Genomic DNA, 19,154 nt, shown 5'->3' on the forward strand with positions numbered 1-19,154 from the left:
GCCCCTCAGCGATCAAACACACATGCACACACACCAAGCGAATGAGGCGAGGAGATCTTGTGAATAAAGTTCATAATCTTCAAGTCATGACAGTTCTTGTGCCATTGTAATGGAAGTGTAAATAATTTAAACAATCAAGGTATAGAGAATGTAATGCAGGCCAATCATGATGAAATGACACACAGATATGTATCATACCAAACTCAACAAAGACAAATTGAGACAATTTCACCAGTGTGTGTGTGTGCATTAGACCATGTGTGAGCATGTATGAAAGTGACTCACCCTGTGTCAGATACTCTGCTGAAGTGTCCTTTCCGTTTTTACGCCACACCTTTTCAGCTGACTATGAGCTAGCTTCCACATGATAACACACCAGACCCAGAGCTAGCTTCCACATGCTAACACACCAGACCCAGAGATAGCCCTCCACGTGCTAACACACCAGACCCAGAGCTAGCTTCCACATGCTAACACACCAGACCCAGAGATAGCCTCCACTTGCTAATACACCAGACCCACAGACAGCCTGCACTTGCTAACACACCAGACCCACAGATAGCCTGGACTTGCTAATACACCAGACCCACAGATAGCCTGGACTTGCTAACATCAGTTCCAGAGATAGCCTTCACATGCTAACACACCAGACCCAGAGCTAGCCTCCACATTGTAACACACCAGACACAGAGTTAGCCTCCACATTGTAACACACCAGACACAGAGTTAGCCTCCACATGCTAACACACCAGACACAGAGTTAGCCTCCACATGCTAATACCAGACCCAGAGTAAACACAACACTGCAGGCCCACGTTGAAGGAGGCAAGGCCCCACCAGGGGCCTCTTTAATGGTGTCAGGGCAAAATGGCAGATTTACCAGAGCAGACAGAAATATCCTGGGTTACTGTAAGTGAAAAATATCGTATTGCATAAGATGTTTGAGTGACCTGGGATGCGTAGATGCAAAGTGCAACTGTAGCTCTCTCCCTCAAAAATGCATGCAAGTGCACATATACTCTCTCTCAAACACACACACTCTATCTCCTACCCTTCAGTATTTCTCAATCTCGCTCCCTCTCTCTCTCTCTCTCTCTCTCTCTCTCTCTCTCTCTCTCTCTCTCTCTCTCTCTCTCTCTCTCTCTCTCTCTCTCTCTCTCTCTCTCTCTCTCTCTCTCTCTATTGCTCTCTCTTACACACACAACCACACACACACACACAGGCAGATGTCCTATTACTGTCCTGCAGGCTGAGTCGTGCGGAGCAGAGCCAGGGCAGGCAGGCAGGCTGGCAGGCAGGCGGGCAGGCGGGCGGGGAAACTGGAGATGAGGCGGAGAGCAGAGTGCTGACTCAGGGAACAAGCCCAGAGAGAAGCACATTGTGCTAAAAGGAAGGATTGTTACACCAACCCTGTTTTCAACGCTGTTGTCTTCAGGACTCAACCAATGTGATAAAACCAGCTGCTAGTTTTACACTCTTAATCATGCTTCTCAAAATCTCTCTTTCTCCAACCTCCTTCTCTTCATTTCATCACCCTCGACTTAATCGCTTCCTTATATTGCTTCATATTCGTCTGTTTTCTGTCAGCTACTTTTTCTTTGATTCAGCAAGGAGGAGTACTATTCATTTGATCCTACAGTGGAATACAAGTCAGCTGACCAGATCCATTCTTCAGTTCTATGCTTTCTCCCACCTCTCCACTCTGTCTCTTTCTTCCTGACAAGTCTTCCACTCTATCTCTTTCTCCTAATGTCTTTCCCGTTTTACTATCTGTCCTTTCTCTCTATCTAAAAATACTTCAGCCCTGTCACTATAATAGATCACCTAGGAGTATATTCAGAGCCAGCACTGGACACTGCCTCTCTCACACACTCACACACACACACACACACTCACAAACATTACCACAATAACAAGCAATATTACTGCGCGTCAGATTAAAAGGTGCAGTATCAGTTGGGGTGGGGTCTGACAAAGAAGTGTGAGGACAGGTACTGGATGTGCAGGGTTGTAAAAATGTACACACACACACACACACAGATACACTTCAAGTTGTTCTGGCAATTGTTTGTGCTTGCACTTCTGTGTGGTGAAAAGAAAGACAACTATTGTGTGAGTGCAAATGAGAAACAGGGTGAGAGATTGTGTGAACAATAGAATAAGGGGACATGTGATGTGGTATTTATGTAAGAGTGTGAGTGGCAGAGAGAGAGAGGGAGGGAGAGAGAGAGACAGAGTGAGTGAAGAGTTGACATGCTACACTTGTGACTCGTACGGAAATGAAATAAAAAACAACTTCACACTGCTGCATTCACACTCGCTGTGCAACTCCTTAGAGTCTGGCGAGGAGAGAGAGGTGTCACCATAGCACTCAAGAGTTTCTCCCACAGGCATCGTTTCCCTAGCAACCACTGTCTTAGGGACACCCTGGCCCAAAGAGGTGACCTTTGGTGACCTCTGTAGGCCATGGATACCACACAATTATGTTGTGATATATGTGTGTGTGGTCTGGGTATGTGTGTTGCTTGTGTTTGTGTGTTTGTGTGTCTGCGTCTCTGTGAGTGCATTTATGTATTTGTGTGTGTGTGTTGTAGTTCTACCTGCGGGTTTAAACAGCCCTCATTATCAGAGTGACATTTGTGCAGGCCTGCAGGAGCCATCTGGATGCGTCCCACACACATGTGAGAGAGACCAGCCTGCTTTGGATCTGACTCACTTCAAACAGCCTCCCTGCCCACACACACACACACACACACACACACACACACACACACACACACACACACGCGCACACACACATAGACACACACACATACAGATGGCACAAACAGTGTTGTGGCTTTCGCTCCAGACTAATATTTGACATTCAACAACAAAAGTAGTCTTTGAGAGAGAGGGATTGTAAATCTATCCATTACAGAAGCCATTGTGAGACTTGGAGGCCATTCAGAGAAAAGCAACCCTGAAGAGACAATCAGTGTGTCTGTGTGAAATATCTGTGTTTGTGGGACACTTGTTGCACGAGTGAGGGTTGAGAAATCCCCATGCAGAGAACAGAGAGAAAGACAAAGAGATATCAATTAAGAGATAGAGAGCGAGAGGGATAGAGAGAGAGAAATTGTGCAAGTGTGACATTTTGTTTCTGAAATGCTGAATCTGGTGTGTGTAGGTTTCAGATCAATCTGACCCACTGATAACTAGGCTGACTGAGAGGAATGATTCAAATCTGGTTTCACTATGACTCTATAAGAGAGAAAAGGTTGTACTGTATGTGTGAAGTAGCTTTCTTTGGTAGTTTACGAGCTGAATCTGTTTAGTCTTGTCACTTTAGGTCAACATGACATTTCTAATGAGTTATCACTGCAGTTGTGTTGACAGGCTAACATGCAGAGAGAGGTGACTGGCATGTGAAGTCATATCCTATGCAGCTTGAGCAAGTTACCGTGTTTAAAGGTGTTTCTGAGGTTACCAGTGTGTGTGTGTGTGTGTGTGTGTGTGTGTGTGTGTGTGTGTGTGACTGTACACTTTATGAATGCTGCTGTAATCTGCTCTGACGTGCTAAAACTCTGCTGCATGCTCAGTCTCGCTCTCTCATTCTCCCCCTCTCTTTTCTCTCATCTATAATTGAGTGCTCCCACTGTACATACTTCATTTGCTGGCTGTGAATAATGAATGAGACACAGAGCGGAGGAGCTTTTTCCCCTCCACTAGTTTGATACCCGATTAGCCGTTTATCTGTGCTCTCCGTGACCAGGCCCGGGGCGCCCACCAAGCGCCACCCAGAGTGGGGCAGCACCAGGGAGATCTCAGCGCCGGGGGGGGGGGGGGGGGGGGGGGGCACACTGGCACGAAGGGAAAATGGCATCTACTCCTCACATTCTGTGAGCATCACCAAGAGGATGGTGCTAACGAGATACGCCGCACAACCATTTTGGACTTGGACTGTATCCTTGCTGAGATTCTATGCGAGGGAAAATAGAACACACACACCACAGTGGGAAGAGCTCTTTTGAGGCATATGCCATGTGATTCCTAGGCAGTTTTATCACCTCTGCACAGCTCGATGGACTTTCAAGCTGTGTCCTACACGCACTGTCACACACACATACTCACCGTGCTTATTAATAGCATGTTTCAGTTCCACAACGCAGTGCAGAAGTGCAAGCAAGGCAAGTTTGAGATGGGGGACGAAAGATGACGTTACTCCTCGGGGGGTTAAGTTTCCTAAACCAGTAGCTGAAAACTGGCATTCAGATTTCTTGGAGGAGTATGTCTCCTGACTGCTGTGTCTGTTTAGTAGATGACCCCCAGCCCCATTCTATAAAACACACACACTCACACACACACACATCTGTGTTTGTGGGACACTTGTTGCACGAGTGAGGGTTGAGAAATCCCCATGCAGAGAACAGAGAGAAAGACAAAGAGATATCAATTAAGAGATAGAGAGCGAGAGGGATAGAGAGAGAGAAATTGTGCAAGTGTGACATTTTGTTTCTGAAATGCTGAATCACACACACACTATACCCACACACAAAAACTGGTCACACGCACAGAAACACATAGACATGTAGACACATGCGTGCACACACAGAAATGCCACATTGTCACCAGTCTGCTGGCTACAATGTCAGCCAAGCCTGACTTCAGTGCTCAGTATGGCGAGGCCCAGACCACCATCACAGCATCTGATCATCTCACTGGGGGAGAGATCACACCAGTTTGTTTGTGTGAATGTGTTTGCATGCTTGTATGGACAAGTGTAGTGTGTGTGTACATGTGTGTGTGTGTGTGTTTATATGGACAAGTGTGTGCACGTGTGTGAGTTCATGGACAATTATGTGAGGTTGTTTTGATATTGATGATTGATTCTCACTAGTTGATGGGGACAGAGATATACTCTGCATACACAGAGTAATGATCTCCACGACGCTCCCTTCACCTCCTCAATGTGTCACGATGGACGTGTTATTGCAGAGAGAACAAAACCGCCCAGAAAAAGAGACCCTGAGCCTGTCTGAATGGACTGGAAGCTCTCCCAATGTCACCGGATGTCAACTGTCTGAGTAAGCCTGGATATGTCTAGAATAAGTGAGATAGATACAGACAGACAGATAGACAGATAGATAGATACATAAATGAGAGAGAACGAGAGAAAGAGAGAAAGAGGGCTAAGCAGAGGCGCGTGCTGACTGCTGCTGGTGAGTTCAGTAGGTTCAGTGAAAGAGCAGAGAGATGGGAGTCAAGACTCAAAGCCCAGGGGAATGGAAAGTGGTGCGTGACTCATACATTCATGCAAACACTCTTTCTCACACACACATACAGGCATACACACATGCCCATAACTATACATGCATGCACACCCACACGCACCCACGCACACATACACACATTTCTTAATTCCCATTTGCATCACCAACTCTGTTGAAAATCTTTCATGGTATTCACCCAAAGGCTGTTGGTGTATAGATGTTGTCACAGTGGTGCATGATAATTCACTCAGCCACTGTGTTATTCTCTTGGAGAATCTTTGTAATTAACCTAGCCCAGAATTCATGAGGAAATCACTGAGGTGTACACAGACTGTAGCAACTGTACAGTAGCTGTACTGGTCACAAGCACTCACAGGATTGTGTATGAATTACTGCTCTGACATTGGAGGTCACCTCGGGCACAATGAACTGGTGTTGCCCTCTGGGATATATGTTAATGTCCGAAGGCGAATATCAGGGTCCTACTATCGATGATGTGCTGCCTGTCAAGTCAAACCAATACTGTCAGTCAGGAGGCCTCAACAGACTGCTCTCTCTCTTAATGACTCACCAGGCCTCATTTAGATAGAGAAAAACACCGCCGGTCGCGCCAAATCCCTTTCGCCATCACAACACCCAAATTACAACACAGCACACTGCAGCCATCACAGAGAACTCATGACACCCTGATACAGTATTTAGACACAATCTCATTCCTAACAGCTCATATCCCATGTCCTTTTCAGATTCCCAGGTGAGCAGAGAGTAAAAATGTCGCCCCCTGATGCCCGCAAATGCTCTACAATCTCCCGGAAATCGGGGATTTTGTATTTCGAGCGAGCGAGAGACTATCCAATGGTCATTTCTGGTAGAGATAGCGTCCTGATTGGGGGGGGGGGGGACCACCCTCCCGGAAATGAGTCTCTGCAAGTTGGGATGTCTTCAACGTGGAAACGTCCTGCCTTGGAGCATCCAGCATAACACAACAAGGTAAGGAGAATATAATATAGATCCCCTGGTGGATAGGAATCATATCAGACGTATGTATAGACTTTTGAACAAGCAATTCAAAAGGTTTCACAGATCATTACTTTTTTGTACAATCTGATGATACAATAAGACAGTATAGAGGAGGTGGGGCTGTTGGAGGGTGGCAGAAATTGCACAACATGTAGGTAGATACTGCAGCAATGCATGATGTGTGAGAATGTGCAAGTCCTCTAAGGAGAAGGCCTGGACCTTCAATTAGCACACCTGAAATTGATTGCGTGAGTGACATCAGATGTGTCATAACAGAACTAGCTTTGCCAAAGTATATGGTGTCATGGCCTCCCTTTGTAAGCCCTATTATCATCTCAGCACTGGGATTTCTCTAATGTAAAGGGGGACTTGAAGATTGGTTACTACAGCACCTGTGAAACATCAATAACAAGGGCTATCTGCTAACAGGTGACTCGATGCTGGAAGTTTGGCTCTGTCACACACAAAGACATCCGGAACTATGTGCTTCTTTGATGTGCTGCAGGCCTAAAGTGGTGGTACTGAAATACCTCCAGCAGTATGTGAGGAATCTGGCTGGCTGTTTGTCTACAAAGCTTCTGACAATGTCCTTGAATTACAACAGCAATTAGCTCGTTGACAGATCACCCTGCGTGCTTCAGCTCCTCTCTGGGAACAAAGACTGCTGCTATTGTCGTCTGTGAGCGCTGTACTAGCAGACAGGCCGGCATGCTCTCGCCAGCTCCCAGAGCACCGAGAGGTGTAGTGACGGTAGGTGTTTGCAGGAGACACGTGGATGTCTGTTACCATGGAAACATCCAGGAAGCACACACATGCTCTTGGAGTTGTACTAAACTTGAAGAGAGCCTAGAAGTGCTGGCTGTGTAGAACTCTAGTGTCTCTCACCGTACAGAGCAGCTACTGCAACACGGGCGGGTGTAGATGATGAAGGCAAACCAAGCTCATTGTGAGGTGTGCGTGAGTGTGTGTGCGGGTGTTGGTGTTGTGGAGCGTGTGTGTTTACTTACCACAGCATGAGTCACTAGCCACATCAGACACTGTGTTGCAGCAAATAGAGACATCTTCCTGGTTTCATAGAGGAAGGCAGCTGTGCTGGGGTTCAAACTGGTGGAGCACACATGCACACTTACAAGATTACACACACAACAATAGCCTGCATTCACACATACACAACCACAGACACATTCATGCACGCACACACGCAGGCATGCACACACATACACCTCACAATCAGCAGAATACAGAATATATGTACTTATTTGACTTGTCAGGACAGTGATGTTCTGTTGCAGCTCCTCAGTTCACTGTCTCTACTGTTTACCTGATGTAATACACACTCTTCTCCACTAGAGGACTGTGTTCACCAGTAAATAGATTCTACTCATATACCATTCCAGTAATGAAGAGATATATAATTAATTGGAAATATATACATTTCTGTTTGGTGCATGAATTCCACATGCAAGAAAAACCAACAATATGTTGGTTTTGTAAAATCTATCTACTGACTAATCTTGAATAAGATTAGTCAGTCTGACTTCCTGCAGCTGGAGTCTGCTGATCTGTGATGTAACGGGTACAGTAAGAGGTGCTCATTAGGTAGAAATGGAGAGAGAGAGAGAGAGAGAGAGGGGGGAGAGAGAGAGAGAGAGAGAGAGAGAGAGAGAGAGAGAGAGAGAGAGAGAGAGAGAGAGAGAGAGAGAGAGAGAGAGAGAGAGAGAGAGAGAGAGAGAGAGAGAGGAGAGAGAGAGAGAGAGAGAGAGAGAGAGAGAGAGAGAGTGAGAGAGAGAGAGAGAGAGAGAGAGAGAGAGAGAGAGAGAGAGAGAGAGAGAGAAGAGAGAGAGAGAGAGAGAGAGAGAGAGAGAACAGGGAACAGAGAGGTCATGGAACATTAATCTTAAATCAATGGTGAAATGATTAAGGGGCAGTGAACTTTCTGTTGGAGATACCACCCTTACGTTTTTCATTCAAATTTAGCAGAAGTAACAATCTGGCCAGGGGTGCCTATTTACCCCAAATGGGATGAATTATGTATAACTGTGTTGGAAGGCTGGCTGTACAGGAGAAGTCAGGTTAGAGGGTCAGATTGATCTGAGTTAACACTGTTAATCCCCCTTCAGTCTGTCCATCCAGGCTGTCATTATGTCACCCAGTCAGGGAGATACACTCTGCTGCCTGCTACCAGACCACTGAGACAATGGAAAGATACAAGGGAGAGTAGAAGGGGTTTTGTAATCCTGGTATATTCCTTCACCATGCTCCACTGGATCCCATTCCAGGCTGCCCCCCTTTAGAATGTCCAGTTGGTACAGGCCACACTACTGTAACCCACACTCTCTCCCTCTGCTTCTAAGCTGTAGCTTTGCACTGCCCTGCAAGTCTAGGAGAGAGAGAGATTATCTGATGTGCTTGTGAGAGAGAGAGGAAAACAACTGAATGGAAGTGTAGTAATCGTGGAGACAGCGACAGAGTAAAGTAAGAGGAAGAGAAGAGGTAAACAAACAGCTCAGAACAAGAGAGAAAACACGAAGGGAAGGAGAGCACTGGACTGTTCAACTCTATCTGAAATACTTTCTTGGTTCTCAACTCTAGTGGTTCAAAGACTAGATGACCAGCCATAACACACTCCGGCTCCCTGTCCTGAGACTCTGACAGGAGACAAGGACTCAGACACACACACACTCGTGTACACAAATACACACCACTGTGGCCTCATCGACTGGATCATGTCTTCAACTGGATCGACCAACCACAACAAGCGTATTTCTTGTAAGTAATGTATTGTGTGTGTGCTTTAACAGAAATAATATTAGATAGTGTGTCAGTGTGAGGACGTTGCATCTGACCTGCTTGATGCAGAATATGCAAGACAAGAGGGAATACAGGTTAAGAGCTTTAGCAAATCTCTTCGGACGATCCTCGGTCATGAGAGTAGGAGTGTTTTCCTGACCACACAACAGAGAGAAACAGACTGATGTGCAGGTGGGATGACCCTAAACATTGATTGACTCATCATTGTGTTATCTGAACAGGTGACCTGGACCTGCAGGTACTGTAGTTTCTACACACCTATCTCTGCTCCTTACCTCCCAGACAACGTAGCTGTCTCCCCTGCCAGATCATAATGATGATGTACGACAGGGATTCCTTTGTTTCTGTTTACAATGTGTGGTTTGTCTCTGGGTGTCATGCTGAGTGATGCAACTAAACAGGTCATTACATACAGTCTCATACACAGAAATGCTAAACCAGACAAACAGAATTAGTAAAAGAACCACCAAAGAAGGATTCTGGTCTCACAGAGAAAATCTTTCACAGTAGGTTGCAGGGTATAGGTTGCACAGTGTAACGGGTAAGCTTTCTCACTGTCTTTTAATAGGCCTGCTGTGCAATTTTAGGCTTAACCTAACAGACACAGGCCAGATGTGTTCACTGGAGGGAGGTGTTAAGATCAACAACAGGCTTATCTACAGCCTTAGCATGCTAAATTTGTGTTCGTTCACAGACATATGTTAAGTGTGGCCCAATAAACCAGCTTTCTTTAATATAAATTGATAGAATACAATAATAAGAATAGAATACTGTAGCGGTACATGACAACACATTTCCTGCTAAAGCACTACTGCTACTTGATATGGTGTACCTGCATTATTAAGAGTGTCTACAGTATGGGAGTGTTTTTTTCTAATTTAATCACTGGAGGTGGCATAGTCAATTTACCCCCTGCTCCTGAGAGTGTGTGTGTGTGTGTGTGTGTGTTTGTGTGTGTGTGTGTGTGTGTGTGTGTGTGTGTGTGTGTGTGTGTGTGTGTGAGAGACAGAGGGGCCTGTGGGGACCTGCTAGAGAAGTTCACTGATTGAACTAAATGAGCAGCAGAGAGGAGATCAGGGGGTCAGTATGCCCTGACTAAAGTGCTGTAATGGCCCTGTGGAAGGGCCGGTGATGGAGGGTCTGGTTAGAGAGCCTGGGGTCCAGGGGGAGGTGTCCAGGCAGAGATTCAGGAGTGGTCCCTGGAGACAGAGCCTGTATGAACATGGAGATGGATGGAGGAGGTGAAGGCACACATAGTAGAGAGGGGGTCAACGCATAGTGACTGTGGACAGAGATGGAAGGGGAAGGAGTGAACCTGCCAATAAACCAATAAAGGCTTCACAACCCCACGCTGTATGTGCTGGATACAGGAGGCAGAGGGGATTACTGTTAACAGTGTTCAGGGAGCTGGTGCTCTGCATCACGTCAGACTTATGGGTCTTCAGTATTGTGTACCCTAATAATCACAGGAGCGGGAGGCTGTTGTGGTAAAGTGAGCTCACTCATAAATGATTAAGGGGCTGACGGCGGCTGTGTCCCAGACACAGTGCGTGTGAGAGGCACTGCCTGGGCGAAGAACAGTGCTCACACCTAGATCTGACGTGGCTGGAGACTGAATAGAGCTGGCTTCTGTTGCCCTCTTGAGAATATGGTGATCATCAGTTCAATTGTTTGATTGGTCTGTCTGTGTGTCTTTCTAATCAGTCTTTCCATCTGTCTAACTGATTGTCTGTTAGTCCCGTGCACACAATACAGACTAACAACAACATCATGAACAGGACTTCTCGGATTTAGTCATGTTTTGCTGCAAGGAAGTCACACCCCATGTGACATTCTGTTTTCAAAGAAGTTTCAAAGGAAACTTGTTGGTTTGCCTTCGGTGCAGCTCTTGTTTACGGGACATATTACTGCACACACACCTTGACAAATCACCCTAGTACCACCACACATCTCCTGATCGGAGATGTGTGTTTCCAAGCCCAGCGTCTTACATTCAGTCCAAAGGCCAAATTGGTCCAGCAGATGTATATCAAGGAGAACAGCCTTACAGGAGACAGAAGAGTCTGTCCATTCTTAAGAAAGGTCAAAGATGGAAGAGAGCCTACATCAGGCAGGGGCAAAGGCAGACGTCGACATGTAGTACTGTAACAGAGGAGATGTGGAGACAGAGAGAGGAAATTCAGAAGAAATATCAAAAGACAGTTGTGGATTAGCAAAGAGGGAAAGGGTGATCATGTGGTCCAGTCTACCCCAGACCCCCCTTCCTTTCCTCACCCCATGATTTCCCCAACATGCTGAGGGCAAATTCCTGGAGATGCTAATCTTCTGCACACGGATCAGAAGGCTGTGTGCTGAGACAGCTGCAGAGAAAGAGAAATAGGGGACATGAGGAGAGAGAGGCAGAGAGAGAAAGAGAAAGAAAGGGAGCTAGACAGACCAGTGGAAATGAGAAGGGTGCATAATGAAGGTGATTGTGATAATAATGTAACAGAAGGAGATTGAGTTGCGTAACACTGCTGTCTCATTTCTTTAGCTGACGAGCTCCTTCCATCTTCTTACCACAACCACCGCCCATCCTGACCTCTCTCTATGTCCCTCACACACCTACACCCAGTCATACATGCTCTAGGCAGGACCAGTACAGTACAGTTCATTGTACAGTCTGGGGTAAAGGATTTGAGCAATGGCTGAAGGATTGTCTATGTGTTACGTAACCAAATGAAGGTTTAAGGTAATTATGGCTTAGTGTGGAGTGAGTGTGGAGGAGGGGACTTGTACCACAAGTGTGGTTGAATGTTTAAACCTTAGTCATCGGATCAACCTAATGCAAGCTCCACCAATGGCTCAAGTTGAGTTAATGGTTTTGCTAACGGTCTAGAGTGAGCTGTTCGAATACCTTAGCATCCCTCTGCTAACCAGAGATGGCAAGTCTTATCATGTGAGGAGGAGAGCAGAAGAGAGTTGCTATTTCTATTCTGGGATGAGAAGAGCTAGAGATTTGTTGCAAGGTTGGTGAGTAGCACCGTGGTGCTATGATGCAGACAGACAGACTGGAAGGCAGACAGACAGGCAGACAGGAAGGCAGACAGGAAGGCAGACAGGAAGGCAGACAGGAAGGCAGACAGGAAGGCAGACAGACAGACAGACAGACAGACAGACAGACAGACAGGATACCGACAGGCAGACAGCTGCAAACCTGGTGACTGCTGTGATAATTGCACCTTGGCTAAAACTGTTGGCCTTGCTGCCAACAACGTCATCAATGGTCCCAGCAACCTTTCAAGCTTCTTGTTTCACAACCACATGTGTAGGGATGCATTGTGCTGTGACTATCACCAGTGCCCTGGTAACATTCATGCTAACATAATACATAATGCTGACCTGTTGGGTTGTGTATACTGCTACAATGGGAATGCGAAGGTCTGTCAACAGTCTCAGAACTCTAGAATGGCCACAGTGGTCTGCTCCCTGCCATCTGTCCCTGAAGAATAAAGACAAAATAATGTAAAGAACAAATGCTTTATAGGCAAAGTTACAAATCTTCTATTTTTGTGGTGTTCAGATAATCACAGGCAGAAAAACCAAAATGTAAATCTAAATGATATTGGGTAGCACACCCTAGTTTCCACAGGACTTACAAAAATCAACAAAAGACAACATACATGCAGTCATAGACTCCTTGATATTTGGAAGAAGAAAGGTCACTTTGACTGGCTGGTAGACTTTTGTCGCTGTTAATTTTGTGTAACCATGCGTTGGGTAGTGCTCCATAGTAAACACTTGCATAAGACAACATATTGAGCTGCCATACATTCTTTTAGACATAGATGCTTCAGGGGACTTTCACACACATGGCCCTACCCCCACTCCACACATCACACCACATCGCCCCCTGATCCTTTGGCCTCTCTCTCTCTTCCTCTTTGTCTCCCTCTTTTCTTATCATTTTATGTGACACCTCAGGGCCCACATGCTGCATGCAGTTCAATTCCACTCTTAGTGTAATACACACTCAACATGTATCTCTAACAGCATTTGGCCATGGACGGCAAATCTTGATTGAGAATGAGTGTACATACTTCCATAAATACTCAGTAAGTTCAACATCTGATGGGCATACTCACTGGGCATACTCACTGGCTCTAACTGGAGTGCCCTGCAGAGTCCTGGCCCCCACTGGTCAGCAGGTCCTTCGATGTTTGGTCCTGAGACAGGGAGCCAGCAGGGATGACCATGTCTTTTACATAACTATCACTCATGTCCTTCAGATACTTTTACTGAGGAGCATCTAACTCCCTCCTAGTAATCTTACGTAAGAAATATGAGCAATAACCTTTGAAGAGACTGCTTTTGCTGATGAGAGATGTTCACAAAAAAAACTTCCTTTGTGCTTTTTTTTTTTTTTTTTTAAACACATCGCCTCTGTAAGAATATGTGGTGATTAAACTAAGAAGAGAGGGTAGGGAGCATGAGAGAGAGAGATCATGTGTGTGTGTGTATATGTGTGTCATTGGTGGCTGGGGGCTCTGGAGTTTATGTAAGATGTGCTGTCTCATCATCATCAAAAGCCTCTTTGCTGCCACGGCATCCCCATTTGACTGTCCTCTCAAACTGTTCCTCTGGGTCTGTAGGCACCTCCTGCCCACTGGCACTACCCAATAGACTTGCCCACCCCTCACCCTGGGAAATGCTAATGATAGTGTATAGTGCATTGAGTAAATAAGCACCCTCACTCACACTGTATCTCACGATACTGTTTGCTGTATAATACACAGTACCATATTGTCTATAGTGTCTTCTATATTCAATTCCTAGACTAGTTTTTCTGTCAAACAGGATGAAAATGTCCTGCTGGCTGTGTCTGATTGACAGAATCAGGTCCCAGGGTGATGAGAGTGGCAGCCTCAGAGCAAGGCAGAGACTGGCAGGGGGCAAGCTGGGCTTCTGGGGACTGCTGGCTGTCGCTCAGATGGATATGGCATCATGAAATAACACAACTGTTATAAGATTTTTGGGTTGAACTGACAGTCAAGCATAAAGAAACCCTTGAAGTCACGTTGACACACACAGTGTAGGTACACACACACACACACAGACACACACACATACACACACACACACACAGAGGGGACATGAGTCAAAGTGTCAGCTCATTGAGCCCAGCAGGAGAGTGATTGCAGTGTGCTGAGGAGGACATCACAGAGTTACACAACCACAGCTGGTTAGATGGAGATAGCTAGGGCAATTTAGGAGGACACGACATTACTGGAGGTGTGCCTGAGGAAAACTGCTATCCGCCCACTCCATCTCCCTTCGCTTCATTCCTGTCCTCTTATCGCCCTCTTTCGGTCAGAAATAGAAATCTATATATATGTTTTGACATGTTGTCCTGCCTTCTGATGAGAACAGTATGTATTGTGACGATTCGCTATCTCCGTCACCGAATACTTTCCCCCGGGTGCAGGACAGCAAAAACGAGACGATGAGACAGACAATTGCAGCAACACTTCGGTTATATTTTTTTTGGTTCAGAGGAGCCAGAACACTAGCAGGCACACTGCCGTACTAGGATTTCCAAAAACGGTAAATTAAACACTTTACGTCAAAACAAAGTTAACACCAACAATCGGCGAAATAACAGGCGGTCACTCAACCGACGTCTGCCGAGTATATCTCCAGCTCCACTCTCCACTTTCCTTCATCTAATCGGGACCTTTTAAAGCAAGCACAATCAGGAATATGAGTCACACCTGTTTACTTGATCCCATCAATTAAGCGTCCTTAGGCCTACCTCCCAGGAGAGGGTGCCCCCAGACCCTGTATTCCCCTTGACCCCTCACAGTATGTATTGCTCTGGATAAGAGTGTCTGCTAAATGACTAAATGTATGTATGTATGTATGTATGTTTTAAATATCCATCCATCATCTTCCGCTTATCCGGGGGTCGGGTCGCGGGGGCAGCAACCTAAGCAGGGAGGCCCAGACTACCCTCTCCCCGGCCACTTCCACCAGCTCTTCCTGGGGGACCCTGAGGCGTTCCCAGGCCAGCCGAGAGACATAGTCCCTCCAGCGTGTCCTGGGTCTTCCCCGGGGCCTCTTCCCAGTGGGACGTGCCCAGAAAACCTCACCAGGGAGGCGTCCAGGAGGCGTCCTTATCAGATGCCCGAGCCACCTCAACTGTACCCTCTCGACGCGGAGGAGCAGCGGTTCTACTCTGAGCCCCTCCCAGATGACCGAGCTTCTCACCCTCTCTAAGGGAGAGCCCGGACACCCTGCGGAGAAAACTCATTTCGGCCGCTTGTATTCGCGATTTCATTCTTTCGGTCACTACCCACAGTTCGTGACCATAGGTGAAGGTAGGAACGTAAATCGACTGGTAAATAGAGAGCTTCGCCTTTCGACTCAGCTCCTTCTTCACCACGACGGACCGATGCAGAGCTCGCATCACTGCGGACGTTGCACCGATCCGCCTGTCGATCTCACGCTCCATCCTTCCCTCACTCGTGAACAAGACCCCGAGATACTTGAACTCCTCCGCTTGGGACAAGATCTCCTCCCCGACCCGGAGATTGCACTCCACCCTTTTCCGGTCGATAACCATGGCCTCAGATTTGGAGGTGCTGATTCCCATCCCAGCCGCTTCGCTTTCGGTTGCGAACCGCTCCAGTGAGAGCTGAAGGTCACGGCCCGATGAAGCCAACAGGACCACATAATCTGCATAAAGCAGCGACCCGATCCTGAGGTCACCAAACCGGACCCCCTCAACGCCCTGGCTGCGCCTAGAAATTCTGTCCATATAAGTTATGAACAGAATCGGTGACAAAGGGCCATCCACCTCAGGTGGGAGTTGAAGCTCCTTCTGACAGGGGATTCTGCCAGCCGTTCCCAGCAGACCCTCACATTACGTTTGGGCCTGCCAGGCCTGACCGGCATCTTCCCCCACCATCGTAGCCAACTCACCACCAGGTGGTGATCAGTTGACAGATCCTCCCCTCTCCTCACCCGAGTGTCCAAGACATTCGGCCTCAGATCCGACGACACGACTACAAAGTCTATCATCGAACTGAGACCTGGGTGTCCTGGTGCCAAGTGCACATATGGACACCCTTATGCTTGAACATGGTGTTCGTTATGGACAAGCCGTGTCTAGCACAGAAGTACAACAACAAAACACTGCTCGGGTTCAGATCGGGGGGGCCGTTCCTCCCAATCACGCCCCTCCAGGTCTCACTGTCATTGCCCACATGAGCGTTGAAGTCCCCCAGGAGGACGAGGGCATCTCCGGGAGGAGCGCTTTCCAGCACCCCTCCGAGACTCCAAAAAGGATGGGTACTCTGCGCTGCCGTTTGGTGCGTAAGCACAAACAACAGTGAGGACCCGTCCCCCCACCCGAAGGCGGAGGGAAGCTACCCTCTCGTTCACCGGGCTGAACCCCAACGTACAGGTGCCGAACCGAGGGGAAACAAGTATTCCCACCCCAGCTCGACGCCTCTCACCGAGGGCAACTCCAGAGTGGAAGAGAGTCCAGCCCCCTCTCTGTTTTAAATATATACATATATATTCTTGAAAAAAATAGTTCCAAAAAATGGTATGGCCTACAAATGCTGAGGTTCAAAACATTGGAACTCAAGAACATTGGTATGTCACGAAAGAAAAAGGGGTTTATCGCCATCTGCTGCTGCAGAGAGAAATTGTTGTGTTCATGCACACCTCTGTGTCCTACTGACACATGCTTGTCTAATAAGGAGCAAGACTAACAGTTGCCCATTGGATGTATGTGTGTGTTGCCTGTACTTCTTATCAGCGGAGACAGACAATAATCAGAGAGTTGTGGATAATGAGTCATCCCAGCCCCTGAAGCTGAGAGAGAGACAGCGGTTCTTTGAGGAGGTCTTCCAGCACGATGGAGACATCTACCTGGCCTCCTCCCATCTGCACATCGACTGCAGGAAACGTAAGTGACTAACATGCCCTAACAAAAACATGCACACTTAGTCATCAACATCCTGTAGAGGTATAAGCACAATGTACATTTCACACAAGCCGTGAGGTCACAAATGTTTGCATGGTCCCTGGTATTTGCTGAGGTAAACACATGATATACTGAGGTAAGCCTTGGTCAATTTGTTATGTGTTGTGTCCTTCATGCAGCCCCCATGGGCAGCATCTCGTCCATGGCGGTGAATGTGGACATGCTGGAACAGATGGACCTGATGGACATCTCTGACCAAGAGGCCCTAGATGTCTTCCTCAACTCTGGGGCGGATGACGCCCCTCTTGCCTCGCCTCTACCAGGTACACCCTAGTCACCTGGCCTCTACCAGGTACACCCTAGCCACCTGGCCTCTACCAGGTACACACTAGCCACCTGGCCTCTACCAGGTACACCCTAGCCACCTGGCCTCTACCAGGTACACACTAGCCACCTGGCCTCTACTAGGTACACACTAGCCACCTGGCCTCTACCAGGTACACACTAGTCACCTGGCCTCTACCAGGTACACATAGTCACCTGGCCTCTACCAGGTACACGCTAGCCACCTGGCCTCTACCAGGTACACCCTAGCCACCTGGCCTCTACCAGGTACACCCTAGTCACCTGGCCTCTACCAGGTACACCCTAGCCACCTGGCCTCTACCAGGTACACCCTAGCCACCTGGCCTCTACCAGGTACACACTAACAACCTGCACTCTAACAGGTAACACTTCAGCTCTAACTCTTCTCTTTTACTCATACATCCTCCTCTCACCCTCTCAGAGGTCTATGATGAAGATGAAGAGGAGGATGATGAGAGTGTGGAGGTTGTGTACAGGAAAGGCCACTACTATGTCTGCCCAGTGACGGTCGCCGGGGGTCAAAGTCCCGCATGTCATCAACCTCATCTGGATCCAGTGATAACAGTGGGGGCTGTACAGACACCCCTGTGATCCAATCAGATGACGAGGAGGTTCATGCTGACACCTGCTGCTGACCTCTGTCCCCCAGGCGAGGGATGAAGAGACAGAGGAAGAGGAGGAGGAGGAAAGAGGGCTGTCGTCATAAAAGTGCGAGATGTCTAAGCAATGAAGAGAGAGCGAATAAATCTGAAATTTTACAATCATACATCTCTCTCTCTCTCATTCTCTCTCTCTCACTCTATCTCTCTCCCTTTGTTGCTAAGCCTTAGACCGCCCCTGTGGATCTGTCCTAGCATGGATGACCCATTACAGGACAGCAGTGATGTTGGAGGATTCTGAGTTAATTACTTTAACTTAATTTACTCTAAGACTGAATCTGTTACCAAACTGTTCTGGTACTGTAGTCTCTCCCAGTTTGGTCTAGAAATGCTGTTGAATAGCCAAGACTCATTTTTGCCTTTTCTTTATAGTTGACTGGGGCCCTGTTAATTATAACTTGAGTCAACTGATACACCTACTATTGTTAGACACTCAAACTGGTTTTTCTTCATTGCTTTCCTTCCCTCCCTGGCACACCCTTTCAGAACACTCCCATCCACTTACAGCCTTTAGATCTCTTTGTCAGTTATTAAGGAGTGTACTTGGGTGGGACTTTTAAATGTAAACAGATTCAAATTCCTGATCTATGTGTGACGCTGTACGCCATTCAGACCAATGCACTCCATGCCTCCCTCGGGACACACCCTGTTTATGTGCTGATGAATATGAGAACTGTAGGATTATGTTGCTAGTGATATGTTTGTTTGTCCATATACCTTTGCATTTGTCTAAAGGCCTGGGCGGGAGGTCCATTAGATCCTGTGTCCAGTGTCCTCCTGCTGTCCCAGGCCAGTGATGTCAAGGTTAACCTGGTTCAGATAGCAGCACTAGTGGCTGTAGTCCGACAGTAGAGGGCAGAGCTGAGCCACATGCACCTAACCTCAGGCTATCTTTCAGTGAACAGTACTTCATGTACTTCTCATCTCAGTCCCATATCCATGTTTGTAAATGCATGCCACTGTGTCAGTGTGTGAATGCGTCTCTGTATACCTCCCCTGTACTGTAAGGCAATGAGGTGGTGTCATTGCCAGTATATTCCCTGGTGGTGATGGTTTACTCTGTAGGCATATATG

General features: G+C 47.2%; 1 protein-coding gene across 2 annotated transcripts; it reads left to right on the forward strand.

Annotated features, from left to right (window-relative positions):
* The first annotated feature begins 8,691 nt into the window (after positions 1 to 8,691).
* LOC134018262 (dysbindin-like) lies at positions 8,692 to 18,822 on the forward strand. Of its 2 annotated transcripts, XM_062458142.1 has the most exons (5): positions 8,692 to 8,765; positions 8,865 to 9,041; positions 16,888 to 17,037; positions 17,235 to 17,378; positions 17,843 to 18,822. In XM_062458142.1, exons 2-5 carry the CDS (start codon positions 8,999 to 9,001, stop codon positions 18,010 to 18,012), a joined length of 507 nt encoding a protein of 168 aa, XP_062314126.1. In that variant the 5' UTR covers positions 8,692 to 8,765; positions 8,865 to 8,998; the 3' UTR covers positions 18,013 to 18,822. The 2 variants fall into 2 exon arrangements, with proteins under 2 accessions (XP_062314126.1, XP_062314127.1); XM_062458143.1 differs by having other exon boundaries at positions 8,692 to 9,041.
* The last annotated feature ends 332 nt before the right edge of the window (positions 18,823 to 19,154 follow it).

The sequence above is a fragment of the Osmerus eperlanus genome, chromosome 4 (genome assembly GCF_963692335.1).
Source record: "Osmerus eperlanus chromosome 4, fOsmEpe2.1, whole genome shotgun sequence".
In the NCBI taxonomy this organism is placed as follows: domain Eukaryota; kingdom Metazoa; phylum Chordata; class Actinopteri; order Osmeriformes; family Osmeridae; genus Osmerus; species Osmerus eperlanus.

Bases quoted from the DNA above. Each gene is read 5' to 3' on its own strand.
- LOC134018262 (XM_062458143.1), top strand. From the start codon at position 8,999: ATGTCTTCAACTGGATCGACCAACCACAACAAGCGTATTTCTT. The intron at 9,042-16,887 runs GTAAGTAATGTA...ACTTCTTATCAG, and splicing joins CCACAACAAGCGTATTTCTT to CGGAGACAGACAATAATCAG. The intron at 17,038-17,234 runs GTAAGTGACTAA...TCCTTCATGCAG, and splicing joins GCACATCGACTGCAGGAAAC to CCCCCATGGGCAGCATCTCG.